This window comes from Parasteatoda tepidariorum, chromosome 10 (assembly GCF_982258835.1).
Source record: "Parasteatoda tepidariorum strain Cologne lab strain chromosome 10, Ptep-v5.0, whole genome shotgun sequence".
Classification (NCBI taxonomy): domain Eukaryota; kingdom Metazoa; phylum Arthropoda; class Arachnida; order Araneae; family Theridiidae; genus Parasteatoda; species Parasteatoda tepidariorum.
In genome coordinates this window covers 15,423,295-15,444,624 of record NC_141764.1, presented here as the reverse complement: position 1 = coordinate 15,444,624, position 21,330 = coordinate 15,423,295, and the positions used below count along the sequence as shown (strand labels likewise).

General features: G+C 28.4%; 1 protein-coding gene across 3 annotated transcripts; it reads left to right on the top strand.

Moving 5' to 3' along the window:
- Positions 1-1,406: 1,406 nt before the first annotated feature.
- On the top strand, positions 1,407-19,524 carry LOC139426227 (uncharacterized). 3 transcript variants are annotated; one of them, XM_087154242.1, is made up of 5 exons: positions 1,407-1,437; positions 9,011-9,070; positions 12,142-12,338; positions 16,018-16,114; positions 18,965-19,524. In XM_087154242.1, exons 3-5 carry the CDS (start codon positions 12,188-12,190, stop codon positions 19,074-19,076), a joined length of 360 nt encoding a protein of 119 aa, XP_087010368.1. In that variant the 5' UTR covers positions 1,407-1,437; positions 9,011-9,070; positions 12,142-12,187; the 3' UTR covers positions 19,077-19,524. The 3 variants fall into 3 exon arrangements, with proteins under 3 accessions (XP_087010368.1, XP_087010366.1, XP_087010367.1); XM_087154240.1 differs by lacking the exons at positions 1,407-1,437; positions 9,011-9,070 and adding an exon at positions 10,756-10,809; XM_087154241.1 differs by lacking the exons at positions 1,407-1,437; positions 9,011-9,070 and adding an exon at positions 10,764-10,805.
- The last annotated feature ends 1,806 nt before the right edge of the window (positions 19,525-21,330 follow it).

Here is a 21,330-nt window from a genome sequence, read left to right as displayed (position 1 = left end):
ATTGTTTATATCTTTTTTATTCAGTCGATTAGAATGATTAGTTACCTATCTACAATGTATAAAAATTCTTACTGTACAAAATATTAATAGGTGTGTCTGAATTTAGTTAAAAATATAAAATTTCTTTTTCATGCTGACAAAAAAGAAAAATACTGAAAACTGAAGTATTCATTGAGTGAGCAATCATAAGCTTGAAATTTTAAACGCTTGTTTATGATATTCCTCTGATTGTAAGTCACGAATCCCAGTAGATCACCGAAGTAAAACTCGGTATCGGTACTCGTTAACCTGAGAGCACAAAAGCAGCTAATTTGGAGGAGACAAGTGGAATAAGAGCAAAAGCAAGTGGTATAGACGAGCTAGTTCGAGGTAAGATCGCATGCTCTTAACCGAGAGAACTGTCGAAGGCTGTTTAGTATATAAAACAATATATATATTTTCACTTTATTTCAAACCAAGTTAGATTTTATATTATTTGGATTTAATGAATCCCGATTGAAACAATTAACTAAATATAAGAAGCACATGGTCTCAGATAGCTTTCAAAGTACTTTACATCATGCATTTACATTACATAATGAATAATTATTTAAGAATGGAAAATAAAATACCAATTGAAACTCATTTTAGATTCATTAGAGCTGCAAACTTCAAAAATCACTGTTGTGTCCTTTTAAATAAATGAAGAAAAAATAATAAGGAATATAAATTGCAATACGACACAATTATAATCCGTTGATATAAAAATAAAAATAAAAAATGCAAAAAGTCTTTTATCACGCGCCCCTCTCACACGGACTATATTTTTCGAATGATTGTTTAATTGGTGACTAAAATTGGTTCAAGCACTCGACACATACTTTGGCAAATATTGATCTCTACAGAAAGAAATGGTTATAGGTTATGGAATTGTACGAAGCACACTCATAAAATCTTTTTAATGTATAGGATTCTAGAAAATATATTTCTTCTTCAATGTATTTGATAAGAAATTGTACTTGTCATGAATATAAAAAAATCTGTCTTGAGTTCTAAATTTAATGTACCACCTGCAATAAATAACAACAGTCATGGTTTCTGCGCAAGTAATTGTTCTAAACTGTAATTATTTGAATCATTTTATCCCATTAATTGGCCAATAGTTTGAAGCTTTATTCATTTATTTTTTAGTTTGTAAAAAAAGAATCTTTAATTATACAATAAAAATTAGATCCGAAAAAAAATGAACTATGAGAGCTGTCACGTCAAAAATGTACGTTAAAATAGTCTCAATATTTCATAAAAACTATAGCATGGACATTGAAAAAAATAATGCACCATAAAACATTATTCTATATATCATAAAATAGATTTTATATTATCATTCTTAAGAGTATAAAAAAGATTCTAAAAACACAACGATTTTAGAGAAACACTTTGAACAGTGAAAATCAGAGAGTAAGTCATATTTTTTTTCATTTTATTTCATTTTATGTTATAAAAACTTTTCTTCTCATTTGATATGCAATAACGAATAAAATAAATATTGAATTATTATAACAAGTTAATAACAAGATTGCTCTACGGCTACCAAAATTCCAGAAGTAAAATGCGCGTTGTATGGTCCGTTTACTGATACGCGCTTGGCACCCTCATTTTGGGTAGCGTTTGGCAACGAGCTAAAGTCTGACTATAGAGGCTACGTACTGCACGGCGTGATGTATGCAAGCAATATAGTGCATACAACACGCTCATAGAAGATCACTTATCTTTTGCAGGTTGCCCGATTGCTTATCTCTCCCCCTATTCGTGAATTTTCCATAGACTCTAGACATTTTCGACCTTAAAAATCCTATTCCTCGGACGATTTCGAATAGTCTAGACACGTGCTTCACTATTTTTCGAGACGAATGGCGTGTTAATTATAATATTTTATCATTGCTTCATATTTTTGAGAATACTTATATACTTATTCAGTCATTTTTGCGCTTACTGTTCAGTGATACTACACTGTTATAATTTTCATTCTGAAATTATGGTAAAATTATTGCAACAGTCTATCCATCCAATTAACCGTAATATTTACGGTAAAAAAATTTTTTAACTTTACGGTTTTGAAACCGTTTACCACTAGTAAGGGGAAAAAAACATTAATGCAAAACTATGCACTTTTTTAATCATATGCAACTTGCATGGTTTCCTAATCGTAAAAAAGACATTTCAATGCACACTGAATATAGTTTAGCTGCTTTGTGGTGCTGCCATGCATTCGAGAATGAGAGTATAGTAAGAGAGTATGAGCCCAGGGTCTCATATTTGGAAGTGCAGGACTCTGGAAACTCTTCATGTGAAGGGAGTGGACGAAATATTGTGGAAAAAACGCTGGGTATCGATCACCCGTTTTGTCGGCTATGTGATAAACAGACTACTCTTTTCAGCCATAATGTTTACCCATCTGAGAAGAACTAAGTAGCTTCATTAGATCTAGTAGGTGCAATTAAACTCTTGCAGTTTAATCATATTAGGGGGAAACAGTTAATAAACGGTTTTTCTCACTGTTAACAGTTCGAATACTATTGCATTTACGGTTATTTGTCTCTTTTATTTGAGTATAGCAAAATAATAATTAAAATTTTTTTATAACCGTCGTTGAACAGTCGACCATATTTTATGAGCTTGCGACTACTAATAATTAGGTTAACCCAGCCCCGCCCCCGAAAGGGGCATCCCTGAACACTCCGAAAGTTCGAAGTGCGGGCAACAGTTCAATCACATAAGCAAACATATTCACAATTTTCAAATTAGAGTTTTTACAAATAGGTAGAATATTAAATATGAAATTCAGAAAACAGCGTTACTTAGAAATGAACTAAATACAAACAAACATTACAACGAAAATAAACAGTATCAATCAGAAGAGATATGGATGTCGCATCTTCAGTAGGGGTGCAAAGTTAATAAAAGGAAACAATTTCACATGGTTAAATATAAGATGTTTGTAACTCAGAATATAATTACAGCTGGCACAACAGATTCCTGGAATTTTTTTTTAAACAAAAAAAAAAAAAAAAAAAAAAAAAAAAAAAATATATATATATATATATATATATATATATATATATATATATATATATATATATATATATATATATATATATATATATATATATACATATATATATATATACATATATACATATATATATATATATATATATATATATATATATATATATATATATATGTATATATATATATATGTATATATATATATATATATATATATATATATATATATACATATATATATATATATACATATATATATATACATATATATATATACATATATATATATATATACATATATATATATATATATATATATATATATATATATATATATATATATATATATATATATATATATATATATATATATATATATATATATATATACATAATAATAAACGCGGCTGTGTGTGTGTGTGTCTGTAATCACAATATATCGCCCCAGAAGCCTCGCCCAGGCACGAAACTCGGCACATAATTGTGTTTTGACATAATGAAGAAGTATTTTTTTTTTTTTCAAAAATTTGGATTAGTTTCTTAGTTATCAGTCATTTTGTAAGAAAATCTATGCTTTTTCGTCTTCAAAGAGCCATATTCAAGAAACTATTAAAAAATGCATATACTTTTCTCCACTCTTATAAATGTATGCTAATGCGAACCTTACAATTGAAATATTAATTTTCGACAACTTAAACCAATGATATACGAAGGAATTAGTAATTTAATTGTAAGATTCGCATTAGTTTACATTTATCAAAGTGGATAAAACTTTAACTTTTGTACTAAAAATGTGGCAACATATTAGATACGTAAATAGAACGCTACGCTTTGATATATTTATCGCTGTTCATAATTGTTATAATAAGTTTTTCTTCTTCTTTCCACGCCCTTTTTTTTTTCTTGAGCGAAGACGATAAGGTAAAATTATACTTGAGGATGCCCCTTGGCGAAATTGGTGACTTATGTTTGGCGCTATTCCTGCTTGCGCGGAACACCGTGGTAACAGAAATAACGGCCAAAACGTAATGATATTTCAAAAAACATTGGAAAATTTCAACAAAACATCGGATAAAGCTTGCAATGAACCCAATATAAGCAAAATTAATAAATCCAATAAAAAGGATTTTGAATCGAAGCAAAGATTAATGGAGTAGGTGCAGAAAGAAAAGGAAAAAAAAAACAACTCACTTCTTCATTAAGCTTGAATATACTCAGATTTAGGTGCACAGAATTATCTAATAACAGTTAGATACTGTCTAAATTTATCGTGAATAGAATCTGTGTACCTCCATCGTCACATAAATTCGGCGAAATATGAATCGAAAATGGCGTTTGTGGTACCGATCTGGTGATGACATTTTTTTATAAAGTCCCTTTTTACGACTGCCCACATACCTTCGATCTTATTGACCAGAAGTAAAAGTAACCTTACCAGCCGGTATCTAACGAAGAACTAATGGACCTCTGAAATTACGCATACCGTTGAACATTAATAACGCTAAAATCTAAACCGTTGAGAATCACGATTGGGTTTCAACATCGCCCAGCTTGGCGATCAACCGCGATCACAACTTGGCGAGAATCAAGGGGCACCCTCAAATATAGTCTACCCGACGTTAATTTTTGTAGCGATATAGAAATAGAAATTGATACCATAAAAAAATTATAGAGAAATAGATACCATAAAAAATTAATTCGTTTTCGTGTTCTTTTCATGTATTTAAAGCAACTTTTGTATGCTTTTACAATTTCTGAGGCCTTTTTTTAAGAAAAAAAAACAAGTCTCCACCTGATAGTTATATTATAGGTTAGGTTACCATAGCAAAGTTACATCTTCAAACATCCTCAAGAGCTATAACACATCTGCAGCAGAACTGGATATGAAGACAAAATTACAGGACAGAAACACTTTAATTGTCCACTAATCTTCAGATTTCCTGCTATGTTTTAAAAAACTTTATTTGTGGAAACCTTTAGCGTGGCGGACAGCTGGCCGCCTTAGGTGGCTAGTACATAAATAAATACAAGAAAACACGAAGAAAGTTAAGAAAAACAATAAATTAACAAATCAAATCTCAGAATAACAAATCACTTCAGCAGTGCAGTAAGAACGACACTTTAAAACCCTCTTGTTACACTCAATTTGCGCTTTTGTTTTCATATTTTGTAATCTGGCAATCTTACTGCGAAAACATTTTTAAATCATTCTTGAAAAATTTTTCGTCCATGTAAGTTGATCTGATTTTGCTGCTCGCTTTATAGCCCCTTTTTAATGTTTTTTCTTTTTATTTCATTTTATTTTCTGTTTTTACATGTTATTTTTACTTATTTTTACTTTTTGTGATCTATTTTATTTATTGTTATTTTTATAAAAAAAATTTTTGAGTGCTCCTCACACTATTGAATTAATATATTTTGCTTTGGCTTTATTGATACAATATCAGAAAGCACTCTGTTTTGCGGATATAATCGTGTGGGCTGAAGAAAAGATTATATCTTTTTTTTTCGGTTTTTTTTTAAATAAAATTTCATTCTTTTCTTTTATATATATATATATATATATATATATATATATATATATATATATATATATATATATATATATATATATATATATATATATATATATATATATATATATATATAAACTGTTGTTTGCTATTTTTTTACTTATTATTCCCCCCCCCTTTTTTTTCTCATATGTCTATAATTTTTCTTTGTTTTAAGATTAATCTATGTATTAAGATTAATCTATAGTTTTTACTTTTAAACAATCCACTAATAACTTTCAATGGCATTGCATAATCACTGATTTTTATTATGCACTGCATTCTGCAGCAAAATTACAGTACGAATCTGCCCTACATAAACAAGAGTATCTGGACCCTCAGCCTAACGAGGTTGATGTGGCTTATTATTTTCACGTATATGCTGTTGGAAATATGAAGTCTGAGATACGCGCAAAGAATCCTGGACAATGCTGTTTTTCCAACTCTGTATCATATTTTGGAGCAAAGTTCATTTCTTAAGCGGCAGCTTAAATGTTCCTTTCCCACATCGAGCACAGCCATGACATAAGGAAATAGTGTTCAAAAACTGACCTGGCATTCTCAGAGATTTTAGTCCCATAGAACACTTTTGGGGAAATTAGAAAGCATACTGCATACTTCTTTATATCTGATAATGTAAATACGAAATTAAGATAGCGTAAAAATTGTTTAAAATGGAGAAACGCGAGTCAGATTTGTCATGACAGAAACATATTTTCAAAAACCAATGAAATAACACCAAAAAGACTCCTCCCTCTAACAGTCCTTAGCAACAAAGGATGTGAAAGGAAGTCGAATTTAGTACCATTGATTTTGAAAACATTTTCCTTCTACATTATTAGATTCTAAATGCGATGTTATTAGATTCTAGATACGATTCCAAACGTTACTATTTGTAACGTGTCTAGTGTAGAAAAAGTAGGGGTAGACAACATACATAAATTACCCGCCATAATAAAGTAGAACTTGCAATAAACTCTGTTTTCGATTGAATAGAGTGTAAACAGGCAAAATCTTTCAAACAATTAAAACGAAAGAGCTTCTGAGGTTTAATTTTAAAAAATACTTAATGATTTAGATATGACGAAACTTATTTTTTTAAGATGTTTCTCTTGAATGCAATAGTTAAAATTTTTGAACAATCTTTGTAATAGTAGTAAATCCTCCCTTGTATCTGTTTTTCAAATTTCAGGAAGCTTGTACAATTTTTTTTTGTAGTTATTACAGAAAACGAAGTAAAAGAAATTCTTACCTTAAAATATTTTTGCATTAATAATCTTTTTTTGTTCTTGACTAAAGCTACAAATATTATAGATGGCAGTGTATCCTCTTTTTTCAAGAAAATGGCTTGATTTGAAGGAAACTTAAGTATAAGGCAAATTATTTGTACAAATGCGATGCAAATATGCAGTTGCTATTTAAGCCCTTGTAGGTAGCTTTGAAGATCAAAGATGCACATGATTATATTTATAGAAATGTATGGAAATAAATATTTTCAGAATAAAGTCCCTATAATTTGTCTTATTGTCTTGGAATTAACCTAATCTATACCCCATTTACCTAAACAACAATGTTAAAAGTATTAATAAAATTTACCAAATCAAATACCTTATAAGCAGAAAACACTTTTTAAGGGGCAAGTTTTTCAGGTTAGGTTGACTAGACCAGAGTGAATTGAAGATTGAACTAGTTCTTGAGAATGGGAGTTCGAATCCAGCTAGTCGAAATCCCCGGGTGGAAGAATAGTGACTGGGTGTATATTAAATCTGTGACAGCCATAAAAATCAATACCTCTGGGAGTACTGATCGAGGAGTACCCATGTCCTATGAATTAGGGTATGGTTAGGGGCGAATATATTATTAAAAATGTGCTTGTACTGGAAACGAAATATTTTTGAAATGAAGCTATAGACTAATGCGCATACAATTATGTGTTGTTAGCAAATAAACGAAAAAAATTATTAAATAAATAAATAAAATTATAATAGTAACAAAATAAATAAAAAATGAACTACGCGCAGTGCAAAAAAAATTCATTTTCCTCTCCTACAAAAATGGTCACAAAGATTCAGCAGATTTTTTCGCAGTGTTATGAAGGTTTTAAAAAGTATGAAATGCAGGCCAACCCCACCGATAGTAATTATTGTTAAATACATTAATTGTATACACTAGTGCGCAACAGTTTTTGGCCAAACTCCTCAGCTAATATCTATATTAAAAATCTCTAAGAAATATCTTCAGTGATTGGATTCTGAAATTTCATTGATGCAAATAAATAAGTTGTATTATCCAAAACTGTTATAGTGTACCGTAGAAACAAATTACTCTATAGGTATTAGTATGGTTGGTACTGTAAAATGGGGTAACTTTGTGACTGAAAAAGTAACGTTGGAACACTCGTGCTTTGTTTTTTTACTTTTTCTTTTATTTTTAATTTAATGGTTTTTAGTGATAGCGAAAATAAAGATAATTTTTTTTTACTTTTTTGCCAGCCTCATCCATCTACCCATAATAGTTAATAACAGAATTTTGTTAGTCCCACATTAATCACACACTTCCTTCCATAATTGTCCATAGTTGAATTTTTGACAAATGCATAATAGTCTTAACTAATCATGATAGAATTTTTGTCAGACCCCTAATAAAACCATCTCTTCATAATAGTCTATAATTATATTTTTACTATTCCTCTAATAGTCTCCTTCATCTATTATAGATTATAATAGAATTTTCGCTCGTACCATTTGAGAAATATTTTTACAATTTTAATTAATGAACTTTTAAAGTCTAGAGGGACACTTAAAGTATTAATATATCGAAAACTATTAATATCTCAAGTTTTCTATTATAATAATAAATATTACTTTCGCAAGTAGAAGCAATATCTTTTGAACGGATTTTTTTATTTTCTTTATTTGCAATTATAGCATACAAATTGCAAATGCTTCTTATACAAACGGTTTTAAATTATTTTTCCTACCAAAATATATTTAATAATAAAATGTATTTATAAAAATCAAAGTATTTTATAAAGGAATCAATGTCCATAAATAAAGAGCTCAAAATGCGGTATACAATCTTCAGTAAAAAACGACGTTTAAGTTAATCATTAGACACACATACGCTGTAAAATTCAATTGATTAAAACTTTCTATGTCATTTATTGAGCAAACACTGTTATTTGCCTTTGCTTAATTATAAAAATATAGCTTATTTCAAAGAAGTTCATCTAATTACGTATTTAAAAATGTATCTGAAAAGGACAGAAGTGCGCGTTGTAGCTTAAAAAAGGTATGTTGAAATAGCGCCAATATTTGATAAAACTATCATTTTGATATTTACCATAAGAAATATACCATAAAACATTAATCTGTGCATCAAAAAAAATATTTTATATTGTCTTTGCTAAGGGTATAAAAAAAGACAACAAGGATTGGCAAAACACTTACAGAATTGGAAATCCAAACAGTGTAAGTTAATTTTATTTATGATATTTTTATTTTTCCATGTCTAATGTGTAACAACGCATAAATTTCACGAAATGGCTATTATTTAATAGTCCTCAAAAAATGAAACATAGTACCGGGAAAATATTTAATCTATCAAAGACTTCATTTCATGGTTTCAAATACACTTTAAATAAGCTGATTATTCTTAAATTTTGCACATGTTTCGTCATACCACTAGTACAATAACTTAAATCAAAAAATTCTTCCATAAACTTTTTACAATAGTTTATATGAAGAAAATTCCAAGCAAAAATTAAAAAATATGCAATATTTAATTATTATTTCATTATTTAATTATAGTATATAATATTTAAATGTAATTTAATAATTCAATTATTATTGAAGTTTTTTTATTGAAATGTATCGTTAATAGTATTTAAATGCATCGTTATTATATTTAATTATAATTTAATAATTATAATTTAATAATTATAATTTAATAATTATAATTTAATAATTATAATGTAATAATTATAATTTGATAATTATAATTTAATAATAAGTGAATAAATTTGTATTGAAATGTATCGTCACCTTGGGTTACTTTAGCTACTTTTATATTTTCCAGAACATCTTTCATGTTTTCTTCATTAAAGAAGAGAAAAAAAATTTCTTGATTTCAGAATAGGCTTTAACAATTGATATACGTTGTTTAAGTAAATTTTAATTTCTTCTTCTTTCAGTAAAATTTAAAACTGTGGTAGCTAAAGTTACCTCGTCAATCGAGGTAACTTTAGACACCACAGTTAAAAGTATAGCATTATACTTGAATAGAATTTTCTTCGGTACCATTTGAGAAATATGTACACACACACACACACACACACACATATATATATATATATATATATATATATATATATATATATATATATATATATATATATATATATATATATATATATATATATATATATATATATATATATATATATATATATATATATATATATATATATATATATATATATATATATATATATATATATATATATCAGTGACGCGACAGCCCACAGAGGGCCATTGTCCATCATTAATATATCAAAAAACTAATAATGTCTTAAGTTTTGTATTATAATAATTAATATTAATTTCACAAGTTTTTACAGTAGAAGTAATATCTTTGGAACGGATTTTCTTTATTGTTTTTATGTACATAGTTAAAATTAAAATAGCAAATACATTTTACACAAAATGCTCCAAATTATTTTTCTACCGAAATATATTTAATTATAAAAAAAAATTTTAAAAATTAAAGTATTTTAAGAAAATAATCAATCTCCATCAATAAAGAGTTCAAAATGCGGTATACATTCTTCAGTAAATAACAACGGTCTTCAGTAAATAATCTACGCAACTACACATACGTTATAAAATGCAGTTGATTAAAACTTTTTATTGCATTTATTTGCCTGTAACTCAAACTGATATTTGTCTTTGCTCTATTAAAAAAATCATAATACTTTATTTCAGAGATGTTGATTTAATTACGTAAGGAAAAAAGTTAGATGTACGAGTTATAGCTTAAAAAAAGCATACTAAAATAGGGCCAATATTTGATGAAACTATCATTACGATATATACTATAAAACATTAATCGGGGTGTACTAAAAAATGCTTTATATAGTCATTGCTAAGGGTATAAAAAAAGACAGCAAGGATTGACAAAACACTTACAAAATAGGAAATCCAAGCAGTAAGTAAGTCATTTTTATATGAGATATTTTTATTTTTCCTTGTTTAATACATTATAGCGCATACATTTAATGAAATGGCTATTACTTAATAGTCCGCAAAAAAAAATTTAAAGTATCAGAAAATTTTTTTAATCTATCACTTATTTTCATGGTTTGAAACAGGGCTCGAAAAAACTCATAAATTTTACCCGTCCCCGAGGATGGCTCGTCCAACAATGCACCCGTCCACCGTTGAAACTAACCCGTCGCTTTTAAATAAATAAAAAAATAATTTTCTCCTATTTATTACAAACATTTATATAAATTGCACAATGAATTAGTCGTTACTAGGATTACATTATACAGTAATAAAAGAAATACTAGGTTACTAATAATAACCAGTATTTCTTTTATGAAATAACTTAAATGACAAGGGTCAAGTTATCTGGAATGTCAAGTTATCCGAGGGTACTGCGTTTTTTAAATGAATCAAATATGACGTTTGCCAGTTCCACAATCAAGCCAATGATTTACAGAGGTTTCTGAACAGAAATCTGAAAGGGGTTTTCCATTTAGGTAGATGTTCATAATTGTTTTTAAAGCTTCTTGTTTAAGACCAGTACGTATTGTGTTTTTTTGTAAGTTTATTGCTGCAAAGCCCCTTTCAACCGTTGCAGTACTCCCAGACAGAGAAAACATCAATATATGCGCAGTATGTTGCTGTATTGTGGGTCATTTTGCTGCCTTGTAACTTACAAGACTCTTGTAACATAACAAAAATTGAAAATGTACCACGAACATTAACAGGAAAATGGCCGTCCGCGCGGACGTCGGATTCGAGAAATTCGTTGTCGGCGGAAAATTTTTGACCGTCGAGGACAGGCGGACGGGCTGTTTTTCGAGCCCTGGTTTGAAATACACTTTAAATAAGCTGATTATAAACTCTTTTTCTGAGGAGCATAAAAAAAAATCCCTGTTTAAGTGCTTTACACTTCGAAGCAAGGCTATAATTTTGTGTCGCCAATTTTCACGTAGTTAAAAATTACCGAAATCAATTAATAATTCTCGTTTTTTGCAAATTTTTATGGGTCCATACATTGGAATAAATTTTTAAATATTAACAAAAATTAGATCTCAGAAGTTTACACAAAACCGTGGCATGTCTTCATATTTATATTTTGTGTTATTTTCATAACAAGCTTGGAATTAAAGATGAACTGAGCTCATTGAAAGATGAACTGAGATGAGCTCATTGTTGACTGGTGACGAGTTAAATCGTCTTTGGGCAACAATATTTTTCTTCTGGTACACTTGTCATGGATTTAATCAGATATATACTCTTTTTCATTTTAACAGATAAAATTTGTAGAACTAATAAAAAGAAGGCCAAAAGAAGACAATTATGATTAGAGTCGAACTTTTTTTGTTGCTTACCAATACTTTATTTGCAATGGTTGTTGGATATAGCGGACCCGAGAATCCAATTCATATCATAGATTTGTCCCCAGGAACAACTCCGGGGGTTCGTACTGAAACTGACGGACAAATAGGTCGTAAGTATCTGTTTTTGATTTTTAACTAGGTAAAATTTTGCTAGGAACATTTTGCTAATGATGTTTGATTTGATTGACTGACTCTTATGGCGTTTTATATTATGACTGCGCACCCTTTTTGCAAAAAATTGAAAAATAATTTTTAATTATTTTAATATATATATATATATATATATATATATATATATATATATATATATATATATATATAATAAATAAATAAATACAAGAAAACATGAAGAAGGTTAAGCTAACTTAATTTTTCCATGTGCAAATTCATTTCAGGCAAATCCGTGTTAAAATTATCTATTAATTTTTTTTTTCTTTTTTCTTGGATAGTTTATATATTTTTTCCAAGCGCTAATCCATTTCGTGCAAATCCGTGGCTAAAATTATTTGAGAAACAGGCAATTTATGTTTCTCTTTTCTATTTTATATTTTTTCTTAACTAAACATCTATTTTCTAAAGCTATTTATGCTCAATTTTTAAAATTTTCCAGTATAATATTACCTTGCGCACATCCATTTCGGGCACATCCTTGGTAACTAATAAATCAATGCACAGAATAACAAATCACTTCTGCAGTGCAGTAAGAACGACACTTTAAAACCCTCTTGTTGCACTCAATTTGCGCTTTTGTTTTCATATTTTGTAATCTGGCAATCTTTCTGCGAAAACATTTTTGAATCATTCTTAAAAAATTTCCGTCCATGTAAGTTTATCTGATTTTGCTACTCGCTTTATAGTACAGTTTTACTGCTTTTTCTTTTTCTTTTATTTTATTTCCTGTTTTTACATGTTATTTTTACTTTTTGTGTTCTATTCTATTTGTTGTAATTTTTATAAAAGAAAATTTTGAGTGCTCCTCACACTATTGTATTAATATATTCTGCTTCGGCTTTATTGATACAATATCAGAAAGCACTCTGTTTTGCGGATATAATCGTGTGGGCTGAAGAAAAGATTATATCTTTTTTTCCGGCTTTTTTTCCGGTTTTTTAATTAACATTTCTTCTTCGGTTTTTTAATTAACATTCTTTTTTTAATAAAATGTTCTTTATTTTTTTACTTATTATTTCCCACCCCCCTTTTTTTCATATGTCTATAATTTTTCTTTGTTTTATTCTTCATTTTGAACTTATCTAATGAGTGCTGTTTACTTGCAGCTTAAGCGCAATAAATGAAACTTATTGTTTTTCATAACTTTCCTAGTGTTTTCTTGTATTTATTAATTTATTATATATATATATATATATATATATATATATATATATATATATATATATATATATATATATATATATATATATATATATATATATATATATATATATATATATATATATATACGGGCAGATCTCTAGAACCTGCAACTTTTGATAATAAAAAAAAATAATAATAAATAGTAGGCACACTATTTTTACAACTCCAGAATTGTTTGAAAATGTATAAAATATCAGAAAATAAGTGTGAACATCGAAAATTTTGATGCCCTTATAAGTATAAACAAAAAATTAAAATTTTTGAATTTTTCGTATTTACCCTTTATTTTTCATCAAAAATTATTAGTATCATAAATGAATTGAAAAATTTTAATGTTATGTTAAATTGTTATAAAGTGCACAAAAAGGCTTACTTTAATTATTGTCAGTCAAAAAATATCTTCAATTAGTAAAACATAGGGAAATTTTTGCATTGTTATGAAAAAAATTATACTCTTGATATTAAATTTGTTTTTGGATAATTTTGGATTTGGATGATTTAATTATCTTTAATTTTCAAGAATACGCTATTTTATTAAATAATATTTACCCCGAGGAATTAATCCTGCTTGATAATCTTGATGATAATATTAATTACAATTTTTTGGATTTGGGTAATATAAAGGAAAAAAATATCTGCTTTGATAATTTATATGATAAAGGAAATTATTCTAATTTTAATGTAAATAAACTAATTACTTGGAATTCCGATGCATCTAATAACATCTATTTAAATACCATTTTTAATCAAATGAATAGAATTGAAAGAATATGTACTTCTGTTTATTTATCCAAAAAACAAATGAACAATCTCTAAAAAACTTGATAAAAAACAATGGATACTCAACTAAGGTAATTAAATTCTATATTAAATCTTAGAGTTAATTGTTTGTTACTGTAAATAAATGTACTAATAAATTTATTTTGGCAATTCCATGGCTACAATTATGTGCAAAACAGGCAATTAATGTTTCTTTCTCTTTTCTATTTTATTTAATTTTTTTTTCTTAAACAAACGATAATTTACTAAAATTATTAACTGTCAACTTCTTTAAATTATACAGTATTATATTATCCTGAGCACTTCCATTTTCGGCCCATCCAAGGTAACTAACAAATCAAACGCACTTCAGTACTGCAGTAAGAACGCACTATAAAACAAAACCCCATTTACGCTTTTACCTCGTTCCGCGCTTATGTTTTCATATTTTGTAACCTGGCAATCGTGTTACGAAACTATTTTAAAGCATTCTTGAAAAATTTCCCGTTCATGCAAGTTCATTTGAATTCGCTACTCGCTTTATGAACTTCGTTTCATGTTTTATTCTGCTTTTTCTTTATGTTTAATTTTCTGTTTTTACGTGATATTTTTACTTAATGTGTTCTATTTTATTTGTTGCAAATTTTTTGTAAAATTTTTTGAGTGCTTCTAACACTATTGTATTGATATATTTTGTTTCGGCTATTTTGATACAATATTAGAAAGCAATCCTTTATGTGGATATAATCGAGGGAATATATATATATATATATATATATATATATATATATATATATATATATATATATATATATATATATATATATATATATATATATATATATATAAAAGACTGCAGAGCTTGCAGAATGAAAGGGCAAAAAATAATGTAAATTTGAATTGAATATTTTTATTAAAGAAAATTCATAATGTTTAAACAAAAGCCAAAAGTTAAAATAAATACATTATAGCACAAAATAAAATTCAATATTTATTAAGCATTATTTTTCTGATATTTCTTGAATTAATTTAGGTCATGTTGTTTTGGTTTTCGTTAAAAAGTCTACTCGTTCGCCAATTTCAATTTCGATACCAACGTGTGATAAAACCAACTGAAAATGGATAATTTTCTCCAATTTAAGAAAGCTTTAAGTTTGCTTAATTTCAATTATGATTTCAGTTTCAGACTAGCGGTTTCACTGATTATATAGCTGATATTGAAAAAACTAGGACAACCACTTTTGTAAACATATTTGCCATTGTTTTGAAGCTTTCTAGTACTAGATTGATTGCATAGATCTTTGCATTAAAATAATACATATTGGGAAGCAAAGAAGCACTTTGGATAAAAAAGCTTCTATAAACTTCAATCTAATAATTGATATGTCTAACCAGTAAACTGATCTATCTTAAATCAGGGATGAGTCTGTATATAAAACTCAGAGGCATTAGAGCACATCCAGAGGCTCTTCTGGATATAGTTCAACAATCATACACAAAGAAGTTGCGTTTCAATATTCATCAATACTATCTTCTTTTTTCTTTCCTCAAATTCAAAAAAGTCAGTTTCCTTGAAACATCCATATAATATAGATAATAAATATTCTCTTAACTTTTATATTCTGTGTATTCTCTAATTTTTGTTTTACATTTCAGCTGACTGCGGTAAAGTTAAAAATGGAGAAAAAATTCAAAAAGAACATCCTTACTGCCAGGAACTAACGTGCAAAATGGGAATATTGTTTCCTACACAGTAAATTCATTTAAATAATAATTTTTTTTATAAATCTTTTTAAATTTGCCTTAAAATTAAGGATATTGATTACTGTCATGAAAAAGAACGTTTTACGATAACGTAAATCATGCGTTCTTATATTATTGATCTAGGAGACAGACAGTGTTGTACCTTCGACCAAATTGCCCCCTTTATATTTTATGCAGAATAAAATAATTCCAATAATTAATTTTTGTCAATAACGCCTTAATATACAACGTCCAATATATAGGGCAACATTTTTTTACAAGTTTAGCTCCAAAATATATCCATTTTACGATGTTTTTTTTTTTGTACGTATGCCGTTACAAAGCGACTATGTAAATATGCAATTCGATTTAACTTCGCTGCTTTTAATTTTACTCACAATAAAAAAATCATGAGAGAGGAAGGAACCTTGCATACAGTTTATGTTATATAAGTACCTTATTAATTGAGATTAGAGAATTTTTTTATGACCAAAATTTAAAGAAAAATGTCCTTTTAAAAATATTCTATCATCTTCAAAAGAAGGCTAAAGCTTAAAATTTTTAAAATAATTAAGAATAAATTTTAAAAGAAGTTTATTTGAATCATATTCATTAATTTTTTTTTTGGAAAAAAAATTTACTATCAAATTTATGAGTTAAATTTGTTTCAATATGCATATTGCTATATAATCTATTTACAATTTTCAAAAAACCTGTTTCTGTGACAGATAAGAAATTAATTTTTTGAATTAACGAAACTTCGTCTGAAAAATTAAAAAATTAAAATTTCATATTTGTCATTTTATAAAGCAAAGAAACGTAACAGTTGATTAGTCTTAATTTTTAAAGGAATCATCTCTTCAGCTTGTTTACATTAAACATCATTTAGTAGGGGAGAGTTGGATAAAACGGGATAGTCGGACAAAACGGGATACCTCACCTAGGGACCAGACTCTTGCAGCTATTTAGCGAACGAATACAGAAACTTGTTATTCGACCGTGATTATATCATGATTATATCGTGATTATATCACACCACTTCGAGAGGATAGAAAGTTCTAGGTCTCAGAGCTTTTTTACTCTATTTTCCTTGCCATTTTCTACATTTACGTGCGTGGTTTTTTACATTGTACTGCATACATATCTGAGATTACGATTCCGGGGAATATTACATTTGATGAAGCATTTATTAACGAATATTCTCATGTCTAGTCTATCTAATTTTTCTTTTACCTTCAGGCAACAGCCATGTCTGTTTTGAAAAGTGTCTGAGTTTGACAAAACGGGACGCTTAAGAGTTGGATAAAACGGGATACAGTTTTTCTATGTCCCGTTTTATCCACCTATTTATTTGTTGGCCTATTACTTCTACTCTATTGAAATTATAGTTACTATATTAGTATTAATACTTCTACTATATATCATATTCTACTATATTATTATATTGAAAGAAAGGTAAAAAAGGGTTCTACAAATACATTGACCCGCCGAGCAAAAAAAAAAAAAAAAAACGCATGAGCATGTATTGGCTCTAGAAGAGAGATTATTTGGTATAACTCTAACGGACATACGAATGCTAGTATTTGAGTAAGCTGAGAGAAACAATATTAAGCAGAATTTTAACACAGGAAAAAAATTACTATGTCTTGGTTGCATTCATTTCTTGGCAGACATAAAGAATCCATGAGTCCAGAATTCACGAGTATGACCCGAGCAAAAGAATTTAATCGCACTGCAGTTAAGCAGTTTTTTGAATTCTCTATTAAGTAAACATAGGATTACTCCGAATGATATTTATAATGTTAATGAAACAGAAATTCTAACAGTGGCAAACAAGCCTTCAAAAGTGTTGAGTCTACGAGGCAAAAAGCAAGTGGGTAGCTTGTCTTCCGACGAACGAGGAGTTTTGGTTACTGTTGAAACATGCATCAGTGCAGCTGGGGTATTCGTCCCTCCTATGTTTGTATTTCCTCGAGTGAAGGAAAACCCAAGACTCATAGATGATGCCGGATGGAACACTAAGGAGACATTCATTGTTTGGATTTAAGAGTTTGTAGAATTTTTCAACTCTAGGCATAAAAATCCAGTGCTGTTGCTGCTTGATGGGCATAACTGTCACACCTAAAGTTTGGAACTAGTAAATTTGGCAAGAGATGATAATGTATCGTCCCAGAAAAAATGGCTGCTAAGAGAAGGAAGAAAACTGTAGTAATAACATCATCTCCATGAAAAGTGAATTATAATTAGAAGAAAAAGAAAGAAAGAAAGAAGAAAAGAAAGGATGTTAAAATTACAAGAAAGAACCAAGAGAATTGAACTGCTAAGAAATCCTTCATTAGGGCACCAGACACATTTCGACGATGAAAATTACGGAATAAGCGTTCACGCTTGAAAACTCATAAAATCTTTAAATACATATGTAGTATCATAATTTTTGTGTACTTAATTATAGACAACAGTCTATGCAAAAATGTTAGAAGCGATAAAATCCTATAAATACAATTTTTAGAAATTTTGCTTTACAGTTTTCTGTTAGTCATTATGTTTTACAGTTAGTTTTGCACAAAAAAATTTAACATTGTAAACTCTATCCCGTTTTGTCCAACCCAGGTATACTAAAACGGGATATGTAAGAGTTTGGAAAGAAAAATTTATATTTCACAGTCATTAAAATTAGTTTAAAATTTGTTTTCTCTGTGCTTCAATAAGTGATGTAGCTGTAAAAAAAATAATGTGTAGTTATCTTTAACAGAATAAATAAATAGTAAATAAAAACAATAATGGGATCCCGTTTTACCCAACTCTCCCCTATATCATTTTTATTAATTACTATTTTATCTTTTTTTGAAAATAATTTCAGATGTCCTCAATTGCCACCCCCGAAAGATTCCAAATGCAGAAAAGAAACCGGAAAAGGACCATACCCTAACTGCTGCGAACATTCCGTCTGTCCCGGTGATCCAGGATTTTAAGAATCATGAATTGTTTTGGAATGCTTAACTCAAAATTTCTCGCATATTTTCCACGAGAAATTTTCTTAATTCTCCCTAAATTTCAAAAATACGGAGAAATATTTATCCATATTGAACTTAAGTTCAAAATGATTAAAAATAAATATTTTAATATTTTTTACTTCACCGTAGATCAAAAATTATTCATTCTGTGATATGCAAAAAAAATAATTTCTAACTGCTTTTAAGAAATCCAAAGTCTATTTATGTGACAGATTATGTGAATGAAATTTGTTTCTATTGAATAATGAATTTTTCAATGCAATATTTTGTATTGTTTTTGTATTTTAATAACTAACTTAAAAATAAGTACGGTAATTTATGACGGTTAACAATAAATATTCTTGTGTTAAAATAATATATTGTATTGAAAAGAACATACTAAATAAAATATTCAATTGCACATGTCTATATGTCTTTGAAGTGTGCCAATGCAATGCAAATTGGCATAAAAGTTAAAAGATGAATACCTAAAAAAAAAGAAATTTATAGAAATTCAACTTGCACAATATTATTGACGTGGAAAATAATTGAGGTAGTGATGATTAAAACTTAAAACAAAACATCTACTTCAAAAGGGAAAAATATCACAGCTTTAACTCATAACTTGAATCAACAACTGGATTCAATTTTCCCCACATTCAAATAGACATTCAAATAAATAAAAATGTTTGACAGGAAAAATTTATTTTTAGAGCATCACATATGTTTTCTTTCATTGATGTTAAATATTTATGCAATTTAACAGTACAAGTCAAACTGCGTTTTTGAAGAAAAAAAAATCCTTAAAATTTTGGCTCATCATTGAAGTAGTTCAAAACTGATCTCAGGAGAAATGATAAAACTGCTGGAAAAAAAGTTCTAATTACGAATTATCGAAAGTTACAGTAGCAAAATCCCCATAATTTAAATTGAGACAACTTGTCATTTCGTCAAAAATTTCAAATTTCAAGAATATCGTCTCATGCATCAAGACCAAGCGGGAAAAAAAATTAATGAAACTTTTACCTTAAAATATTTGAGCATTAATAAGCCTATTTTTCCCATGACTAACAATACAAATGTTCTTGATAGTAGTGTATCTTTTTTCAATGAAAACGGTTTATTCTAGATGAAACCCCCGTCATAGCGTATTACGCAAATAATTCGTACAAATGCGATGCAAATGTGCAGCTGCTATTTAAGCCCTCATGGGTAGCTTTCAAGACATAAGGTATACATGATTATGAATATAGACATCTATGGAAATAAATATTTTCTTAATAAAAACCCTAAAATATTTCTTATTTCCTCCGAATTAATTTCCTTTCGTTTAGTGTAAAAAAATATTGTGGACCCAAACCTTTTACCTCATTTACCGAAATAACAACGTTAAAAATTTAAAAAAAAATCAATTAAATAAAATACCTCTTACTAAAAAAAAAAAACACTTTGAAGTATTAAACTACTTGTAATTTTCAGCTTTTAAGGGCGTTCTTAAAGGTAAATCATGTTGATTTGCGTCTTGCGTTTTGTCTCATTCGATTCAACGTAAAAGAAAAAGAAATAAACAACAGAATGAATTGGAGATTGGACTCGTGTTCGTGAGAGCACGTCGAGAGAACACAAGTTCGAATCATGTCGGCCGAAAAATCCCCAAATTTTTGAATAAAACTCTTATAATTTATCCTATTCTCTCGGAATTAACCAAACCAAATATATATATTTTTATAGATATTTTCATATATTTTTAGGGTTATATATATATTTTTATCAGCTAATTTCTTTATCCAAATACTCTTACACCTGACTACAATGGGGGTTCAAAGAGGTTTAAGGTCGCAGCTGAAAAAATGGCAAGTTTCTGGAAACTATTAACCAACACCCCACCTTCTTAATCATTCTTGTTTCTATGAGAAACAAAATGTTTTGCTAGAACAGTAAAACCTTCTGTTTTTGGTTTAAAAAAAATAAATAAAAAAAACCGGCCCAAATAAAAAATAGTGCGTGGAGTCCCTCCGCGCGGAAGAAGTTAAACTTCGTAACCTGTAACGTTAATTGTCGAAGAATCAGCAGTCGTAGAAGGTACACTAGTTCTATTCAACGACTCTTTTTCCTGCTCCGCTCGCTTCCGTGCTCTGTAATCACGGTAATATTGTGCATTTTTTCCTCGTGGACCTCTTGAACCAGTGGAAATGCTTGTGGTTGCTTCATCGTCTCGGCATGGAAAATGTAT